We start from the raw sequence: 16,450 nt of genomic DNA on the forward strand, positions 1-16,450 counted from the left end.
GGAAAAGAGCCAAGTAGACTTGTCTATGTGAAGATTATAATATAGTTTTTGTCTCAGTAGCAGAGTGGCATAAACAAATATTGTATATGCTGCCATTTCAATCATAAGTACATAAATTCAGAAAAGTATATTTTGCATTTGATAGAAAACAGTATAATGGTGACCTTAGCCGGAATCTCAGCTCAAATATTTGCTAGCTTTTTAATTATAGAAAACTAAACCTCTCTGAACCTGATTTCTTTAAAATGTGGACAATAATACTTGCACCACCTACCTTTCAGAGTTAAAAGAAGAAGCTTCATAACCATCTTAATTTGTGGAATTTCTTCTCATCTTCAGGAAGCCTCTAGGAAACTACTGGATTGTTAATTTTATTCCTTCCACATGGCAATTTATACTTTTTTTTTTCCCTTAATGTCCTTATCTTACAGTACTCTGTAAGAGAGTTATCTCTCTTAGTATCTTGTCATCCTAGCCGATTGCAAGCTCCTTGTGGTCAAAGAATAGTCTCAACTGATTTTTTCTTTTTTCAAAAACAAAAAAACCCAGCACAGTACCTGTACACAGTGGGTGCTTAATAAATGTTCCTTGACTGTAAACCTTAAAGCTATAAGTGCTTTAAATGTTTTTCAATTAAAAAATCTTTTAAAAGCAGAAATAGAAATGCATGTTATTATTGTTGTTGTTATTTGGACTCAGCTTGAACAGAACCGCAGGATCTTTATTGCAGATTCGTTTAAATAACATGAGTATTTTTTCTCCCCAACCCCACCCTTTTTTATTTTTAGTTCCAAAGACAGCTCCTGCCAATGTAAGTGGCAGAAGTGGAAGAAGGCATGAATTAGTGATAGCCTGGGAGGTAAGGAAGCTTGTTACTCCATCATTGTATTTTATTATAAATTTTTAGAGGACAGAGACATTTTTTCCTCACTAAATTATGTCCCATACAAAATATACAAGGCTTCCTCTCTTCAAATGAAGATGTGCAAAAATTTGGAGCCTTCATCACAATTCTGATTCCTTAAAACAAGCTTTTCATTTTTTCACAGCAGCTACTCAAGTAACTTTCCTCCAACACTGCAATATATTATCACTTGGAGTTAGCTAGGCAAAATTTCTCAGAGGTTTGTTCAAACCCTTGGGTTATGTGGTCTGCTATACATTGATGTTACTACTCTAAGGCCTCTACATGCATCCTTTCATAGCTAAAATCTGTAATCTGTGCCTTTTCAAATATCCCTTATAGGAGACAGTAGATGGCTATTCTTCATTAAGTCACTTTTATAGAAAAGTATATTATCAAAATATACACAGATAGCATGTAAGTAATTATTTGAATCTCTATATAAAAATTTCTTTTGGAAATAATATAAGAGGGAACATCAAAACCTTGGCTTAGGTAGGAGCATTACAGTTTTCTGAAGAAATTAATTCCCTCATAGTCTCTCAATATGTTGGTACATCTTACACTAGAACATCTTCCCTTCTTAAGAAACTTTCCACAAAGTACCTTGTTATTTCAGCAGTCCTGTCTCTGCCTTCATTAAGTGAAGGAGTTTTAAAGTTTGCCTCCAAAGTCTATCAAGATGTAAACTTCTTCACCAACTGGGTATATGGACTCTAAAAAAATTGACGAAGACTCTATTTGCCATGTAAACTGAACTAAAAAATGAATACTATTTACAATAAGAATTTTCAATCACAAAAGAATTCACCACTCTGTATAGAAAGTATCTCTCCTATATTAACAAGGCCATCTATACTTTATAACTTCTTTTCTACCACAGGCTATCTCTTTTAACCATCTCTCAGTTTTCCAGCTGTTTGAATCATCTATTTTCATTTATTCATTTATTTATATGATACAGATACAAAAAGGTTTTAAATTAAATACAATGATACTTTTCTCTTCACACTTTCATAGAGCACACAGAACTCAACATTGAAAAGGTATGTTGACATCTAATTCTAAAACTGCTGTGGGAATGACCACACTACACCTACTTAGAAGAACAAATTTTTCCTAATTTAATGGCCATTTAATTTTGCCCACTGGAACTTGAGACCCTGGCAACATTCATTTTATGACACAACTAATTGGAAGAAAATCCTAATTTAATTTAAGAGGTATCAGTACTCCAGATAGTTAAAATGAAAAAAAAGAAAGAACCCCATGTTATCAAGCTGGTGCCTAAGATTGTAAATGATTAATAAATTTATTTCAATTTGAATTTTCCAGATATTATTTTTAAAGCCTTTGATGCTGCAGAACACTTTGGAGCAGTTATGCCATCATTGTTTTCAATGTGCTATTTATATTCAAAATTTCTCTTTTTCTTACTCATTTTACACATATTTATTACCATGTAATATATGTACTGCATTGTGTTAGATACCCAGGGAGCTACAAGGTATTAGGTTCTCTCCTTTTAGAAAGTCACCAATTATAAAGAGATTCATGGTAAACCTGAAGTGTGTATGTAAAATTTAATATTTAATTATAACTGTACTTTTCTTCTTCAGCCAGTATCAGAAGAGTTTCAGAATGGGGAAGGATTTGGCTACATTGTGGCATTTAGACCCAATGGAACCCGGGGTTGGAAAGAAAAAATGGTCACTTCATCGGATGCTTCAAAGTTCATCTACAGAGATGAAAGTGTACCTCCACTCACTCCCTTTGAGGTGAAAGTTGGAGTATATAATAACAAAGGGGATGGACCATTCAGCAATATTGTGGTCATCTGTTCAGCAGAAGGAGGTCAGTTTCCATATTTCTCTTATATTTTATTTTTATTATATAAGAATACTATGTAAAATCAGTAAAAAAAAATATAAATCATTTATTCAGGTAATCAATTAAACAAAGCAATAACATAACTATTACAACAAAGAATTTGAGAGACCAGCCCAGTGACATCTACATAGAACAGTGGATAGAGTGCTGGTCCTAGAGTTAGGATGCCCTAAATTCAAATCTAGATCCAGGAACTTTCTATTTGTATGACCCTAGTCAAGTCACTTAACTTTTCTCAGCCTCAGTTTTCTTATCTGCAAAATGAGAATAATAATAGGAGTTTTCAGTAATATATGTAAAAGGCTTCACAAACCTGGAAGCATATTACTATCATTTATTGAATACTGCTTTATTCAAAATTCCATCCTAGAATCAGTAGGGAATACAAAGATTAGAAGTTATTTTTTCCTTAGTAACCTAATACTATAACTAAGATAAGTTCCCTGAAAAAATAGCTAATGGTAGAATGCAATATAAAAATTAGTGTCAAGTGAATGTAAATATTGGTAAATACTATATAAGTGCCTAATTAAGAGTCCTTTATATTCCTCTTCTCATAGAAACCTTCTTGGAATAAGTGAAGCATGAACTGAGTCCTTAAAGTGATGGGTGGGATTTAACTCAGTAAGAGAAGTGAGGATAATACCTTATTCCAAGGGAATGTCATACACAAACATCAATGCAGGAAAGTTCAAGACCATTAGAAAGAGCAATGAACAGGATAGTTTGAATGAAAGCAATCATCCTGTACATAGGTAGTAGAAAAGGTATAAAATGGTAAATTGGGACCATATTGTGGAAGTCCTTAAATGACAAATTATTTAGATGTTACTCTCTAGTACACACAGTATTATTGAAGGTGGAAATACCTGAACCTAAGTTGATAAGGGACTGAATTAGAGAGGTAGCACGGGGAAGAAATGGAAAGAAGAATTTCTAAAGGAAGAATGAACACAGCTTGGTGACTGATCAGAATTAGTGGGGAAATGAACAGTAATTGATCACAACAGATGTTTTAATATGGAATAGAGTTATGAAATATTTACATTCAAAAGACTTAGAATGATCCTTGATACCTTAGTCTAAATACTTCCTCCACATTCAAAGAATGTGGTCTGCCTGTACTGTGTGAGTCCAAGTTCCTGAATATGACATAGTAAATTAAAAAGAATTACTCAATTACAGTACTATATCCATGAGGTTATATTAGTGTCTAGCATACTAATAAGCTTTCAATAAATAGTTCTTAATTGATAAAATGAGTGACAGACTAATTTGATAAACTTCCCCTCTACCTTTTTTTCAGTAGTGTAGAATGATTTCCGTTTTTCTATTCATAACTTTTCTTTTTTATATGACTAAAACCAGTGTCATTTTTTTCAGGAGGGTGGGGTGAAAAGGAAATGACAAAAGCATGGGACCTCAACTTTTACATCACAGTATTTGGGACACAATCAAAGAAAAAGTTGATTTCCTTCTATTCCAGGAAGTCACAGAATTATCAGTCAAAGATTAAAAGGGACACTAGGCTCTTTTAAATAGAGGTCAGAGATAAAATGCAAATTTTATATTACCTACACTTGCCCTGTTTGAGAGAATGAAAAAATGAATACCTTTGAAAGTTAGTTTTAGCCATTATCTGTTCACGGGTGAATAAAATGCACTATTTGAGTTTATTTAGCTCTCCAATCACAGAACATAAATGCACAGGAATGCAACTTGAATTGCTCATGAGAATTGTTTGTCTTCAACAAAAATAGTTTTTTTTTCTATAATGGAAAATAGAAAAGAGAACAACACTGAGAATTTTCCCAGACCAAAGAAGCTTATTTTTGGAAACAAAAGTAGTTTCAGTTTGGGGTCAAATGTAATTTTTCATCTATATGAGTTTTGTTTTTCATTTTCATAAAATATAGCAACACTTAGAGGCAGAAACAGAAAGCTTATTAATAGGAACACTGCTGCTGTGAAGCTACATGAAGAAATGAGAAACAGAATAATCAGGACCAACAATCACTGTGGACTTAATCAGTTTGATTTGCATCTGAAGAATAATGCAACATGAGAGAGACATGCCCATTAGATAGATTGTTGCCTTGCACTTTTCACCTCTTCATCTTTCTGGGTAGTTTAAAAGGCAAGTCTGAGAAAATATTACAGTTATATAATCCAGAGGTCCCCCAGAGAATAATACATCAATAATATATAATATTGTTTAACTTGTCAAAATTCAAAGAAAAAAAATTGTTTCTAACTTATTACACATATGAGCCATATGAGGTGAAGCCAGAGACTTTGTTAAACATGTTTGGTGTGGTTCCTCTTAGTGCTTTTATGAAATTCTAGAATTATAAATTCCTTGTCAACCTTTATTTTAAAACTGAACAACTACAATGGTCATGATTTTCAAGGCCATTTCCCCTTAAACTGGAAACAACTGGCCTTTGGAGAGTTCTTTTCAAATATCTATGGGAAATATGCACACTTTCCATCCAAAAGATTTCTATTTTTGTTAGAGCATATTCAGCATAATGCGTCAGTTGGTTTATCAACTCCACCTATGTAAAAGAACATAGGAAAGTTATACCATTGGGCCACGTTTTATTTTTTCTTTCTGGTAATAAAGTTCAAGTTGATATTCTTTAATCACCATATTCACTAATATGGTATGAGACCAGCAAACAGAGAATGTTTTCCTATTGCTTTTATGCTACAATATTAAATATTGCTAGACTTGTGCTAATAATCCACATATTTTTCAGCCCACTCTATTTGGAGTAATGCTTCATTCCATTTACTATGTTCAAGGGATAGTGCTTTGATGGATTTGGAGTATGAGGACCTGGGTTGAAAACATCCCATGTGACCTACAGAAAATATGTTAACTTCTCTCAGTCCCAGGTTTCTTATCTATCAAATGAGAGGGTGTCAGCAGATCACCTCTGAGTGCCTTCCAGAAATAAATACATAACTCTTCCAGTTCTACCTATGATCCTAAAGCCTGTAGAAATAAAATAATTGAATTTAATTATTTGGTAGAATTTCTCACCTATAATGAATGAACATTCCCAGAATTACTCCATAAAGTACTTTTCATAAATATTCTTGGCATGCATTTGGCCTTCTATCTCCACAGATTAGCTATCCTCTAGCAGGGAGTCCTCAAACTATGGCCCCCAGGCCAGATGCGGCAGCTGAGGACGATTATCCCCCTCACCCAGGGCTATGAAGTTTCTTTATTTAAAGGCCCACAAAACAAAGTTTTTGTTTTTACTATAGTCTGGCCCTCCAACAGTCTGAGGGACAGTGAACTGGTCCCCTATTTTAAAAGTTTGAGGACCCCTGCCTGGAGTACTGGCTCTGATAGGTTCTACAGTATTGAGAATCATCAGGTATAGTCCTCGCAACAAACTTTGTCTACTTTCTAAGAACTTAGTCTAGTGAAGCACAGAAAGGATCATCTCCAGCAGTATGACTTACAAAATAACTTCAGTCCTATGTGGCTATAGATATAATAGAGCCAGGATGACAGAAAAGGGACAGAGTTCCTAGTCTTACATATTTCTTAGACACATACTTCAAATGCATAATAGATACTTAATAATTTAGATACATAATAAGTTAACTGTTAATAGTCCATATAGGATACAATTTTCCAAATACTACTTGATGGAGAAACTGAATTAGTAATGATAGTCTTACTATAACAAAGCTAGAAGATAAATGGAAACAAAAAGATGGCTAACTAATTCTCCTTAGAGATGCAAATAAATTTATTGACAGTTTTATATGCAAAGGCAACCATAAACCTCAGGTTAAGTGTTATTTGTTTTTTTTTTTTTTAACTTTTTCCTGCTTATAAAAAACATTTATTTAAAAAAAATGAAGATAATAACAATGTTGTACCCAATACCCATTACAAAAGATGATGAGGTATATAAATTTTATGAAACTTCAATGAAACCTTATAATTTAAGCTAACAAATATTTTAATATCTGATAATTTTGATATTAAATTAGACATAGGGAAAGTCAGTAAAAAAAAAGTGAATTTGATGATATGTTTCAGAAAAAAAAAGAAATGAAATGCACCAAATACTTACAAGTTGGACAGATGCCCCATATCTGCTTTGTGAATATTGTTTTTTTTTTAAGAAGAGATTTGACAGGTGCTTGATATTTCAACACACACACACACACACACACACACACACACACACACACGCACACACTCACAAGAAAATGATTATGTGAGCTGGATCCAGAGTCAGAGATCATAAGTTAAAATCACTGTTCTCTGAGTGTGGTCAAGTGAAATAAGGGAGCTAAACAAGATGATCAGTCAGGTCCTTATTAACCTAAACCTATGATCTTGTCATGCTACTTAGAATTGAGTGATCAAAACAACAAATAAATAAAAACAGGGAAAGACTAGTTAATAATGTGGAAGTATTTTTTAAATAGGTTCTCTTCATATAATTTAATCATCACCTTATTGGAACAAAGACCAAAATTAATGCCAAATTTAAGGAGAAAAAAAGAGATATTATATAATTAAACAAATTCAAAGCAATTGATGCCCCCAAATGGCAATTAATTAAAAGTACATATATTAACATGTATTATCATCATTTCTCAAGGAAGTTTAATGATTAATAAATCAATCCTCACATCAAGTAAACCAAGAGAAGTGGTAAGACACCTCAGCCAGCAAATACTTGATCCTCTTGCCAAGCAGAAAGACATGGAAGTCAAGGAAAGAAATCTTTCAGAGGAGGATAATGGAGGATAATGAACATTATATCATCATTAAATAACAAATGGTGAAAGGAAGATTAATTTTACAGAAAGCATGGCAGAAGAATTTATTAAACCAAGTCATTTCAAGGGCATTTAAAATTATGAAACTGGATAAGGAAAAAATAGATGAAAATTTGAAAAGATTTGTAAAATCAACAAATTAAGTTTTCCATCATAAGAATTAACACGTTAACTTTAATATCACAACACCCAATTATCTACACTAAGAAGTAAAAGTAGCACCAAAGAAAACAGACAAGAAAAGAAGTATACATAAATGTGATTCAGGTTAGATGCAACACAATTTTAGACTATTGAAAAATCAGTTTCGAAGAAATTCAAAGTATAAGAGTATAGCAAAAAAAAAAAGAGTAGAGTGCATAAAGAAAATATTATAGATGTTATTTCTAATGAACATGGTTGAGAAAATTTATCAACTACCAGCCATCATGACTACTTTTCTTTACAACAAAGTCTTTATGAAAATAATGTAAATATGTTAAGTGAATCATTAATTAAGGCACACGAAGTGAAAACATAGACTTTGCAAATGATATTCTCCAGCAGACTACATCTTTATAATCACTCAATTAAATAAAAGCCATAGAATTAAAAGTTGTTATGGTTTTTTGATTATGGAAAGCATAAGTTTTAATAGAGCAAAAATCATCTTACTTTCTTCTTCTAAATTCTGACAATTCATAAATAGTGAAAAGAGATCAGCCTAACTATCCATTTAAGAAAAACTAAATAAATGGAAACTAGCATGTATTCAAATGAAAAGATGATAAAGCTAATCATCAGTATATACTATATGTAATACACATACATCTATATACACACAAATACTGAGTATATGTGTGAGTATGTATGTGTATACAGAAAGAGAGAGAGAAAGAAAAAGAGAAAGAGAGAGAGAGAGACTAGATATGCATGTGTGTATAATTATAGATCTTAGACAAGTATTGCAAAAGTCTGTCCATCATAACTTAATGTGGTAATAAAAACAAAGCTATATTTTGATTTTACTTCACATCACTCTAGCATTATCAAAACTGAGTTTATAAAAAAAAGACATTCTAGCCCACAACCTTTACCACAGCTTGTACTTTTGTACAAAAGATCTGAACATATCAAATTATACCAAGCCAGAATAAAATGTGTTTCATGTCAACATATAATATCTAGGTTTTGATGCTAAGTGCCTAAGAAATTATCTTTTTTCCCCCTTCATTCTCTTTTTCTAATAGCAAACCCTCTGTTTGCAAACACCAAAAATGCCTGAATAACCAAAAGAGGGATCTGTATTTCAAGATAGAAAGTCAAACCCTCATATTCTTATTATTTTTCAAAAACATAAAAGAAAACTTAAGTCACAGGTTTTTACATAGTTCATTTTACTCTGTCTTTCACAAGGAAAAACAGTATGAGATCAAACCATGGGTGATGAAATAAGAGGGGAACAAAAGAAAGATTTCTGTGAGCTCAAGTTGACATACATTGAAATATCTTCTGACCCTCTGAATTTACTTCTAAAATTCTGAATTTTATGTTTGTTTGTTTGTTTTCCTGGTGCACAGGACTATATGCAGCTTTTCTTTTTTACTTAAACTAAAAAGTCTATTTCCTAATTTAGGAAAATGGTACGCAATTACATCCTCATAAATAGAACCTCTGCAGCTCAAATTAAAACCACACATTCACGAGGTGTTATTCTCTGGATCAGCTTTTAGCTGAAACTGGGCTCAGTGGGATTTATGTGAACCTGAAAATTAATAAATTGGCATATTAGTTGTAAAATATAAGGAATAAATTTCTTGTCTTTGCCAAATGATCCATCTGGATTAGTGCCTGTAAAAGTTCAACTACATCTGTCTTCACTGAATTTTTAAATAATGAAATCATAACCCTTCTACTAAGAAGTTTATTAAACTCTCCTTTGATTAATGCTGCTAACCCCCCTGGGAAGTCAGATGTGTAATCAATATTGCAAGCACATCCCCCCATATTATTTGGAGAACTCCAGCTGCTAGGTCACTTATTACAAATGTATCATTTATATTCATGAACATGGTAATGCTGTTTAAAACTTTTAATCTAACAGAATCTGAATTCTATCAATCAGCCTGTCCACTCTAAATCCTAAAATGAAGTAGAAGAGCCATCTATCCGATAATTAATACCTTCATACTTAAGTACTTTTTTTAATATTGATTTCATCATTTGGGGTAGTTCCTCTACCAATGCAAATAGCAATCCCTCCATTCCTTTGTAGATAGTGAATTGCTATAACAAATATCTCATTACCTAGTAACCAAATTATGAATGATAAGCCTCTCTAAAATTAACTAATTCTTTGGACAACAAAGAGATCTTGTTACTGGGCTCACATTCAGAACTTTTCAGTTTGATAAGACCTACCAGAGCTTATGTTTCATTGATCCTGCAAAATGCAAAGTCTATAATTTTTCTTTCTGCATCAAGATGAGAGTTATGTATAGGACTTTAACAGACTGAGATCTTCATGAGCAGAAGCAAAAGTTAGACTTTTTTTTGCTACTTAGAACAGTTTTAGCCAATATAATCTAAGACATATGATTACAAATCTCTCAAACTGTATCAACATACCAAGATGTTTTCTATTCAACAGTGAAAATAATAGCGCAGGTAGGACCCATGATAATGCTTGAGAGTCAGCAACACAGAAAAGCAGCATGGTGTAGGGAAACCCAAAGTGTGGTTGTAGTCAGAGGACTTGAGTTTAAACTCCCCTACCCCCTTGAACTTTTACCATCTGTGAAATCTAAGGCAAGTCATTAGACTTCTTTGTAACTCAGTTTCCCTCTTCTGTAAAATGAGATATTGGCCTCTGTCTTTAGATCCTAAGATGGAATTGATGTCCTCTGACATCCTTTCCAGCTTGAAATATTTAGTTATAAATAGAAGGAAAACTTGTGTGAAGGAGCTTGAAGGAAACTACACTATGCCAGCTTGGTAGAGAATGATGAAATAGACCAGAAAATAGCAATTAGAAAATAGCAATAATTGGATTCCCCAATATGCACAAATGATTCAATATAGGCTAGACTACTGGCAGACTACTTTTGAATAGACAAATCCAACAAAATATAGGGAATGTTAGAAGGCTAGGACATCTCAAGAGATCAGAAGATGAGAATAGAATGAAAAAGTATTATATATCTCAGGCATTCTTTACCCTTTTTAAGAGGAACGTAAAGAAACCTCCTTTATCTTGCTACTGTTTTCCTCTGTCAGTTATTGAAAAGAGGCTAGGCAATAGGAGTAGAAAGTGCTTAATATGCTTCCTCAGTCCTCAGATAAAAAAGATTAGGGACAGAGGGTGGGGCAGAGGTAAAAAAAGAAGAAAACACCATCACCCATTTTGTGCATCTACACAGAGCAAATAAACCTAACCCAAAACAATAGCCAAATTTCAGGTATTCTTTGATCAGTTCTTTTTAGGTAGGAATTTTCACCCATTTACCATAGTAAATTCCATAACTATACTGCCTTTCCTCATACTATCATATTAAGGAATCAGATCTTAAATCTTGTATATCAAAGTATTTGCTTTAAAACGCCATCATTTCCTTTAGTTATTAGTGACATGGAATAATCTAGAAGTAATTAAATAACAGGATGTGTGTGTGTGTGTGTGTGTGTGTTTAAAAAAGGAACTTTGCAGGTCTTCCCATTAGGGTTTTAAACATGGACCACAAGTAGAAGTATCTTACAGATTTTTTTTTTCTGTCAAATGTGTGCAAATATTAAAGTACATTGTTAAGTTACACAATCAGAGGATGTAAGAAAGTAATGTAAGAAAGTAATCATAGTTATACCAAGTAGAAATAACTGTCTAAAGCACAGGATAAATGCTAGCCATATGAATATGTTTGCCAAAGAATTTTGACTTGACACAGCATGTGGTTTTGTTCTGGACTTTGCCACAAGGAAAACCCTATTTAGAAATCTTCTAAAATAAAGTTATTAACATATATTTTTTTAAAAAAACCACTTTAATTGACTTGAGTGCAGCCTAACTTTGAGTCAGACTTTTTTAAATAAATAAGATAGAAAACCAAGAGAATCAGAGTAGAGTAGTAGAGAAAAGGCAAACTTCAGGGTCAAAAAGAATTAGATTCAAGAAGAGCCTCAGACACTGATATATACAGGCTGTATGTCCCACTTGTACTGGAAGACAATTTTATATATAATAAGTTGTAGAGTAAGGATCAATTTGTATTAGTGGACAGAAGTCTTTACCAGAGTTCTCTACCAAAGTCTAAATGTATGGTAATACTGATACAGAAAACTGTAGAAGGTTTTTCAAAGCACTTCCAGATCATTTTATAACTTCCCTCCAATAGAAAAAAGAATAATCATAGGAAACTATTGTTTGATCTTTGATTGTAACGAAATACTAGCATTTAATTTAGAGATCATTCATCCCTAGAAGTTTTCTGTAGGCCACACTGAGTTTTCACAGAGCAGCCTGATTGTCAATGGTATCTGAGAGTCATCAACATTTTCATTGGTAACTTAGTTGTTACACATTTTTGAGTTATTTTTTGACTCTTGTCTTGACAGAACTAAATTTGGCCTTTATTCTCTCATTTCAATCTGATCCATGTTTATAATGTACTTGGCATCCATTGCCACAGTATCAGAACCAGAAATTCAATGTTCCTCATAGAGAATACAACCAAAAACAAAATGCACTCACTGATGGATGCCAATCAGAAACTATAGGTCTCCTTCAGAAATTATTGAGAAAGGTCACAATATGTAAGAAAGAATGAAGGAATAGATCTGTGCAGCAGCACTGAGACCTTTGGGATTATTTCCCACTCACCATAGACGTGTCTTAAAAGTCAGTGCCAAATTTTGAAATACCATTATTCAAGACATATTTCTCTAGATCTGATAGGGAAGAAATATTTTTCTGGATAAGACACTGAAAACAACAATTAATTTAAATATGGTCCCTGATACTAGTTATGTGTTATACAATGCCAAAAGTAACCAGTTAATTGATAGATAAAGTCAAACTTCCTTCTTATTGTGTAGAGAAAGCAATCAACTGAATGGCTGAATTGTTTGCTTTTAACCAGTTGAATCATTGCCTCATACAATTAAATTCAATTCAATTCCACAAACATTGAAGGTCCTTCAGTGAACAAGCACTTTACTTCCCTGTGATGTGGCAGTACATACTTTGGATAACTAAGCTGACATGTACAACTTAAAGAACTACATAGATGTATTCTTGAAAGGGGGTTGTGAATTGTCTGATGTTTTTTATATAAATAAGCAATTTTACAAAAGAGATAAGTATAACAATATTAGAGCATTTTTTCTATTTAATGAAATACTATTGTGAATCATTTTATTAAAAATTGGATATTTCTGTGCTGATTTGAATTCAGAAAAGCTGTATTTGAGTTCTGACTTTATTTCTTGCTACTTCTGTGACCTTTGTCAAGTCATTTGCCCTCAATGAACTATATTATGTCTGCTAGTGGGATGAAGCTAGCTCAACAACCTCTAAGGTTCTTTCACAGCTCAAAGTCTATGACCTTATGATCCTTCACCTTTATAAATGCCTAATTAGTCTTTAGTATGTATCAAAATTTCTATATTAAATGTTTATATAAAGCAAGGATTTTTAGAAAACGAAAAAGTCAAATTTCAAAGAAACAGTCTTCTCAATTCAAAAATATCATTCAAACTGGTTATAAGACTAGCATGACCACTTATTTGACCAGTGGGTTCCATTAAATGATTTAAATTCATAAAGACACAACCAAAGTTTTAGATCTTCTACCTGTAAAGAAAGAGATGTTTCAATGCTTCATAAAGTACTTACTTCATAAAGTTGTTTAAATTAATTAGAGCTTTCAAAATCTTCCTATGTCTAAACCTAATTTTCTAGGGAAAAAAAGATAAAAGCATGGCACCATTTTGATGCTTTGATAATAATACCTCTCCATTGATGATTTTCAGGTACCAAATAATGAACTGTATGTGTAAATTAAAGACCATAGGGAGAATCCAATTCCCTGCAATCAGAGAATTCTGCTGGACAAAAATATACTTTTCCTGATACAGATGAATTCAAAAGTTACTTTGTTTTGTCCACTGAGTGATTCATCAGTCAATCCAAGGAAATAAGACTCTTGTTTGCCTTCCCAAATTTTCCAATAAGAAGCTATCGATGAAATGTGAAAGAGATATGGCAATCCACTAAAAATCATTCTTCTAATTTTATTTTTTTTGGTCATAACTATGATGTTTTATTTCAAGCAATATAGAAAAATGAAGGAAGTCTATGACAGATTCTCTTGCAGTACAATGACAGAAATGACTTGTTCCAATGGAGGTTTATTATTTCCATTTTTTCTTAATACAGAACCCAGTGCTGCTCCTACAGATGTCAAGGCTACAAGTTTATCTGTATCAGAGATTCTTGTTGCATGGAAACATATTAAAGAGAGTCTAGGAAGACCACAGGGATTTGAGGTATGAGCAGAATACCAGAATAATAAGCTTTGTTGTTTTTACTCATATAGCACTCTTCTAAAAATGTTATTTTGTTATACTTCAACAGAATACTATTCCTCATATAATATGGCAATGTTTAAAAAAAAAAGTCTTCATAGGAGAAATGTACCTCTTTTATTGACATAGACAATATAGCTCACATCTATATTAAGCTCATATAGATCATGTAAATTATTATGAAAATTCAAGCAAAATTCAAATTATTGTTTAAAATGATGACACAAAGCCTTAAGTTACTATCAGTGGTATAAAGGTTTAAACCAGAGATGGTTTAAATTATCCTTATGTCAGGGCTCCCATTGATTAAATTTTATAAGCACACAGTTGTCCTCTCATTGCCTTAGCAAATCTGACCTCCAATATTGAATTTCCAAGGGTGGTATGAAAATTTAAGAGATCAGTATTCATGTTATGGAGCCCATATGGATTTTTTCCTTATGAAATCTTATTTCTTAAAATGATTCTATCAACTTCAAAATCATGTTTTTCATTAATTCTATTACTTCAGTAAATAGCCTTCACAAAAACTAGAAGACATATATATATATATATATATATATATATATATGTATATCGAAAGAGAGAGAGAGAGAGAGAGAGAGAGAGAGAGAGAGAGATATCAATAATTTTTCAAGCACCTACTATGTGCCAACTCTGTTTTAGGTGCTGTGTTTTTAAATACAAAAATGAAATTGCCTTTACCCTTAAGGGACTTACATTCTATGCACTTCTTTGACCAATATCAATAGTACTCTTCATTTTTCAATAGATAATTTATTGCAGTCCTTCATCCTAAGGAGATCAAAGTCATAAATAAAAGCTCTCCAATCATAAGTAATCATGGTAAATTATATTCTGAATAGTATGCTGGAGTTAATTTGGCTTCAGATCTCACCTTTGACACGTGTGATCATCAAGACTCTTAACAAACTTTGTTTCTTTATCTATAACATAGGAATCACAATATTTGTCCTGTCTAGCTCACAGGATTGTTGTGATATTCAAATGAGATAATGTTTGTGAGGTGCTTTGTAATCTTTAAAACTCTATTTAAATATCATCTGTCTCAGTGTCTTCATTTTGTAAATTTGGGATATTACCTGCCCTGCCTCCCTCAAAGTGTTGTCATGAAGATTAGTGATATAAAGAATATGAATATCATTATAAACTGCAAGTACACTATTCAAGTGTGAGGAAATATTGTTATTAATATCACACAAGAAGAAAGAAAGACAAATCATCATCATTCCAAAGATTTTAGTTGCCTTTAATTTTTAAATCTGACAATTTCAATTTCTAATTTTTAAATAAGATTTCAGTGAATAACTTATACAAGCCATCCAGTATTTACTCTGCTTATATTCTAAATTAGTTTCAGGATATGTATATGCTCGAAATTACATATATGTTTATGTGTCTGTAGATGAATACATGGATAGACAGACCAGCAGACAGAATATATATTCTGGAAACTATATATTATATTGAATAATTTTATCTTATCTTATATCTCCTAGAAAGTATGTATACATGTATTATATATAGCATGCATACATGTATAAATTTTTGTTAAGATGATGGCAAATAATTTCTTGATTAATACTCAGTCAACACATTTTGAAGATTGTGTGTTACTACTGATACTTAATAGGTATAGTAATAAAGCTCTTAAATATCTAAACTATGTGTTTGTTTTATTTATAAAATCCTGCCTCAGTTTATCATTACCAATAATTGGATAGTGTGTTCTATTTGTTTCATGTCAGATACCATATCTATATCTATCTATATCTATATCTATCTATCTATTTATATATACTATATACTTTTTGAATACAGAGACCTTTGTATTCCCTTATCATGTCCATGCACACTAGCTGGGATCTTACAGCAAAGAGTTCATGCTGAAAATATTTCAAATGAACATGTATCAAACTGACAACTTTTCCCAAGCAAAGGGAAAGCAGCCTCAAGGAATGAACAAAATTTCACAGGAATGAACAGAATTTGGGAACCATAGGGCATAATTAGTGGAAGTTCAAAATATCAATTCATTAGTGGCTAAACTACAAAATGTTGTTCAATTCAACAACGTTGGCCAAATGTGTAATGCCCCACACCTAAAACAAATATTACTTTAAATACAAATCGATAAATAAATATCATTTCTTTATGGAATATGTGGCAGGAAAGTTATTTTATTTTAATTTTAAAATTTTTTAATAGTAGTTTTTAAATTTTAAAAATATATGTCCCCTCCCCCCAGATAACAAG

At 32.2% G+C, this 16,450-nt stretch overlaps 1 protein-coding gene across 1 annotated transcript in view; it reads left to right on the top strand.

The window, feature by feature from the left end:
- The window catches only part of CNTN5 (contactin 5), a 1,555,331-nt gene that overhangs the window by 1,499,422 nt on the left and 39,459 nt on the right, over nt 1-16,450 (top strand). The window contains exons 19-21 of the mRNA XM_031961045.1: nt 789-859; nt 2,524-2,758; nt 14,025-14,134. Of these exons, the coding sequence (XP_031816905.1) occupies nt 789-859; nt 2,524-2,758; nt 14,025-14,134 (416 nt within the window). The remainder of the gene's footprint in view (nt 1-788; nt 860-2,523; nt 2,759-14,024; nt 14,135-16,450) is intronic.

Source organism: Sarcophilus harrisii, chromosome 3, assembly GCF_902635505.1.
Source record: "Sarcophilus harrisii chromosome 3, mSarHar1.11, whole genome shotgun sequence".
Taxonomy (NCBI): domain Eukaryota; kingdom Metazoa; phylum Chordata; class Mammalia; order Dasyuromorphia; family Dasyuridae; genus Sarcophilus; species Sarcophilus harrisii.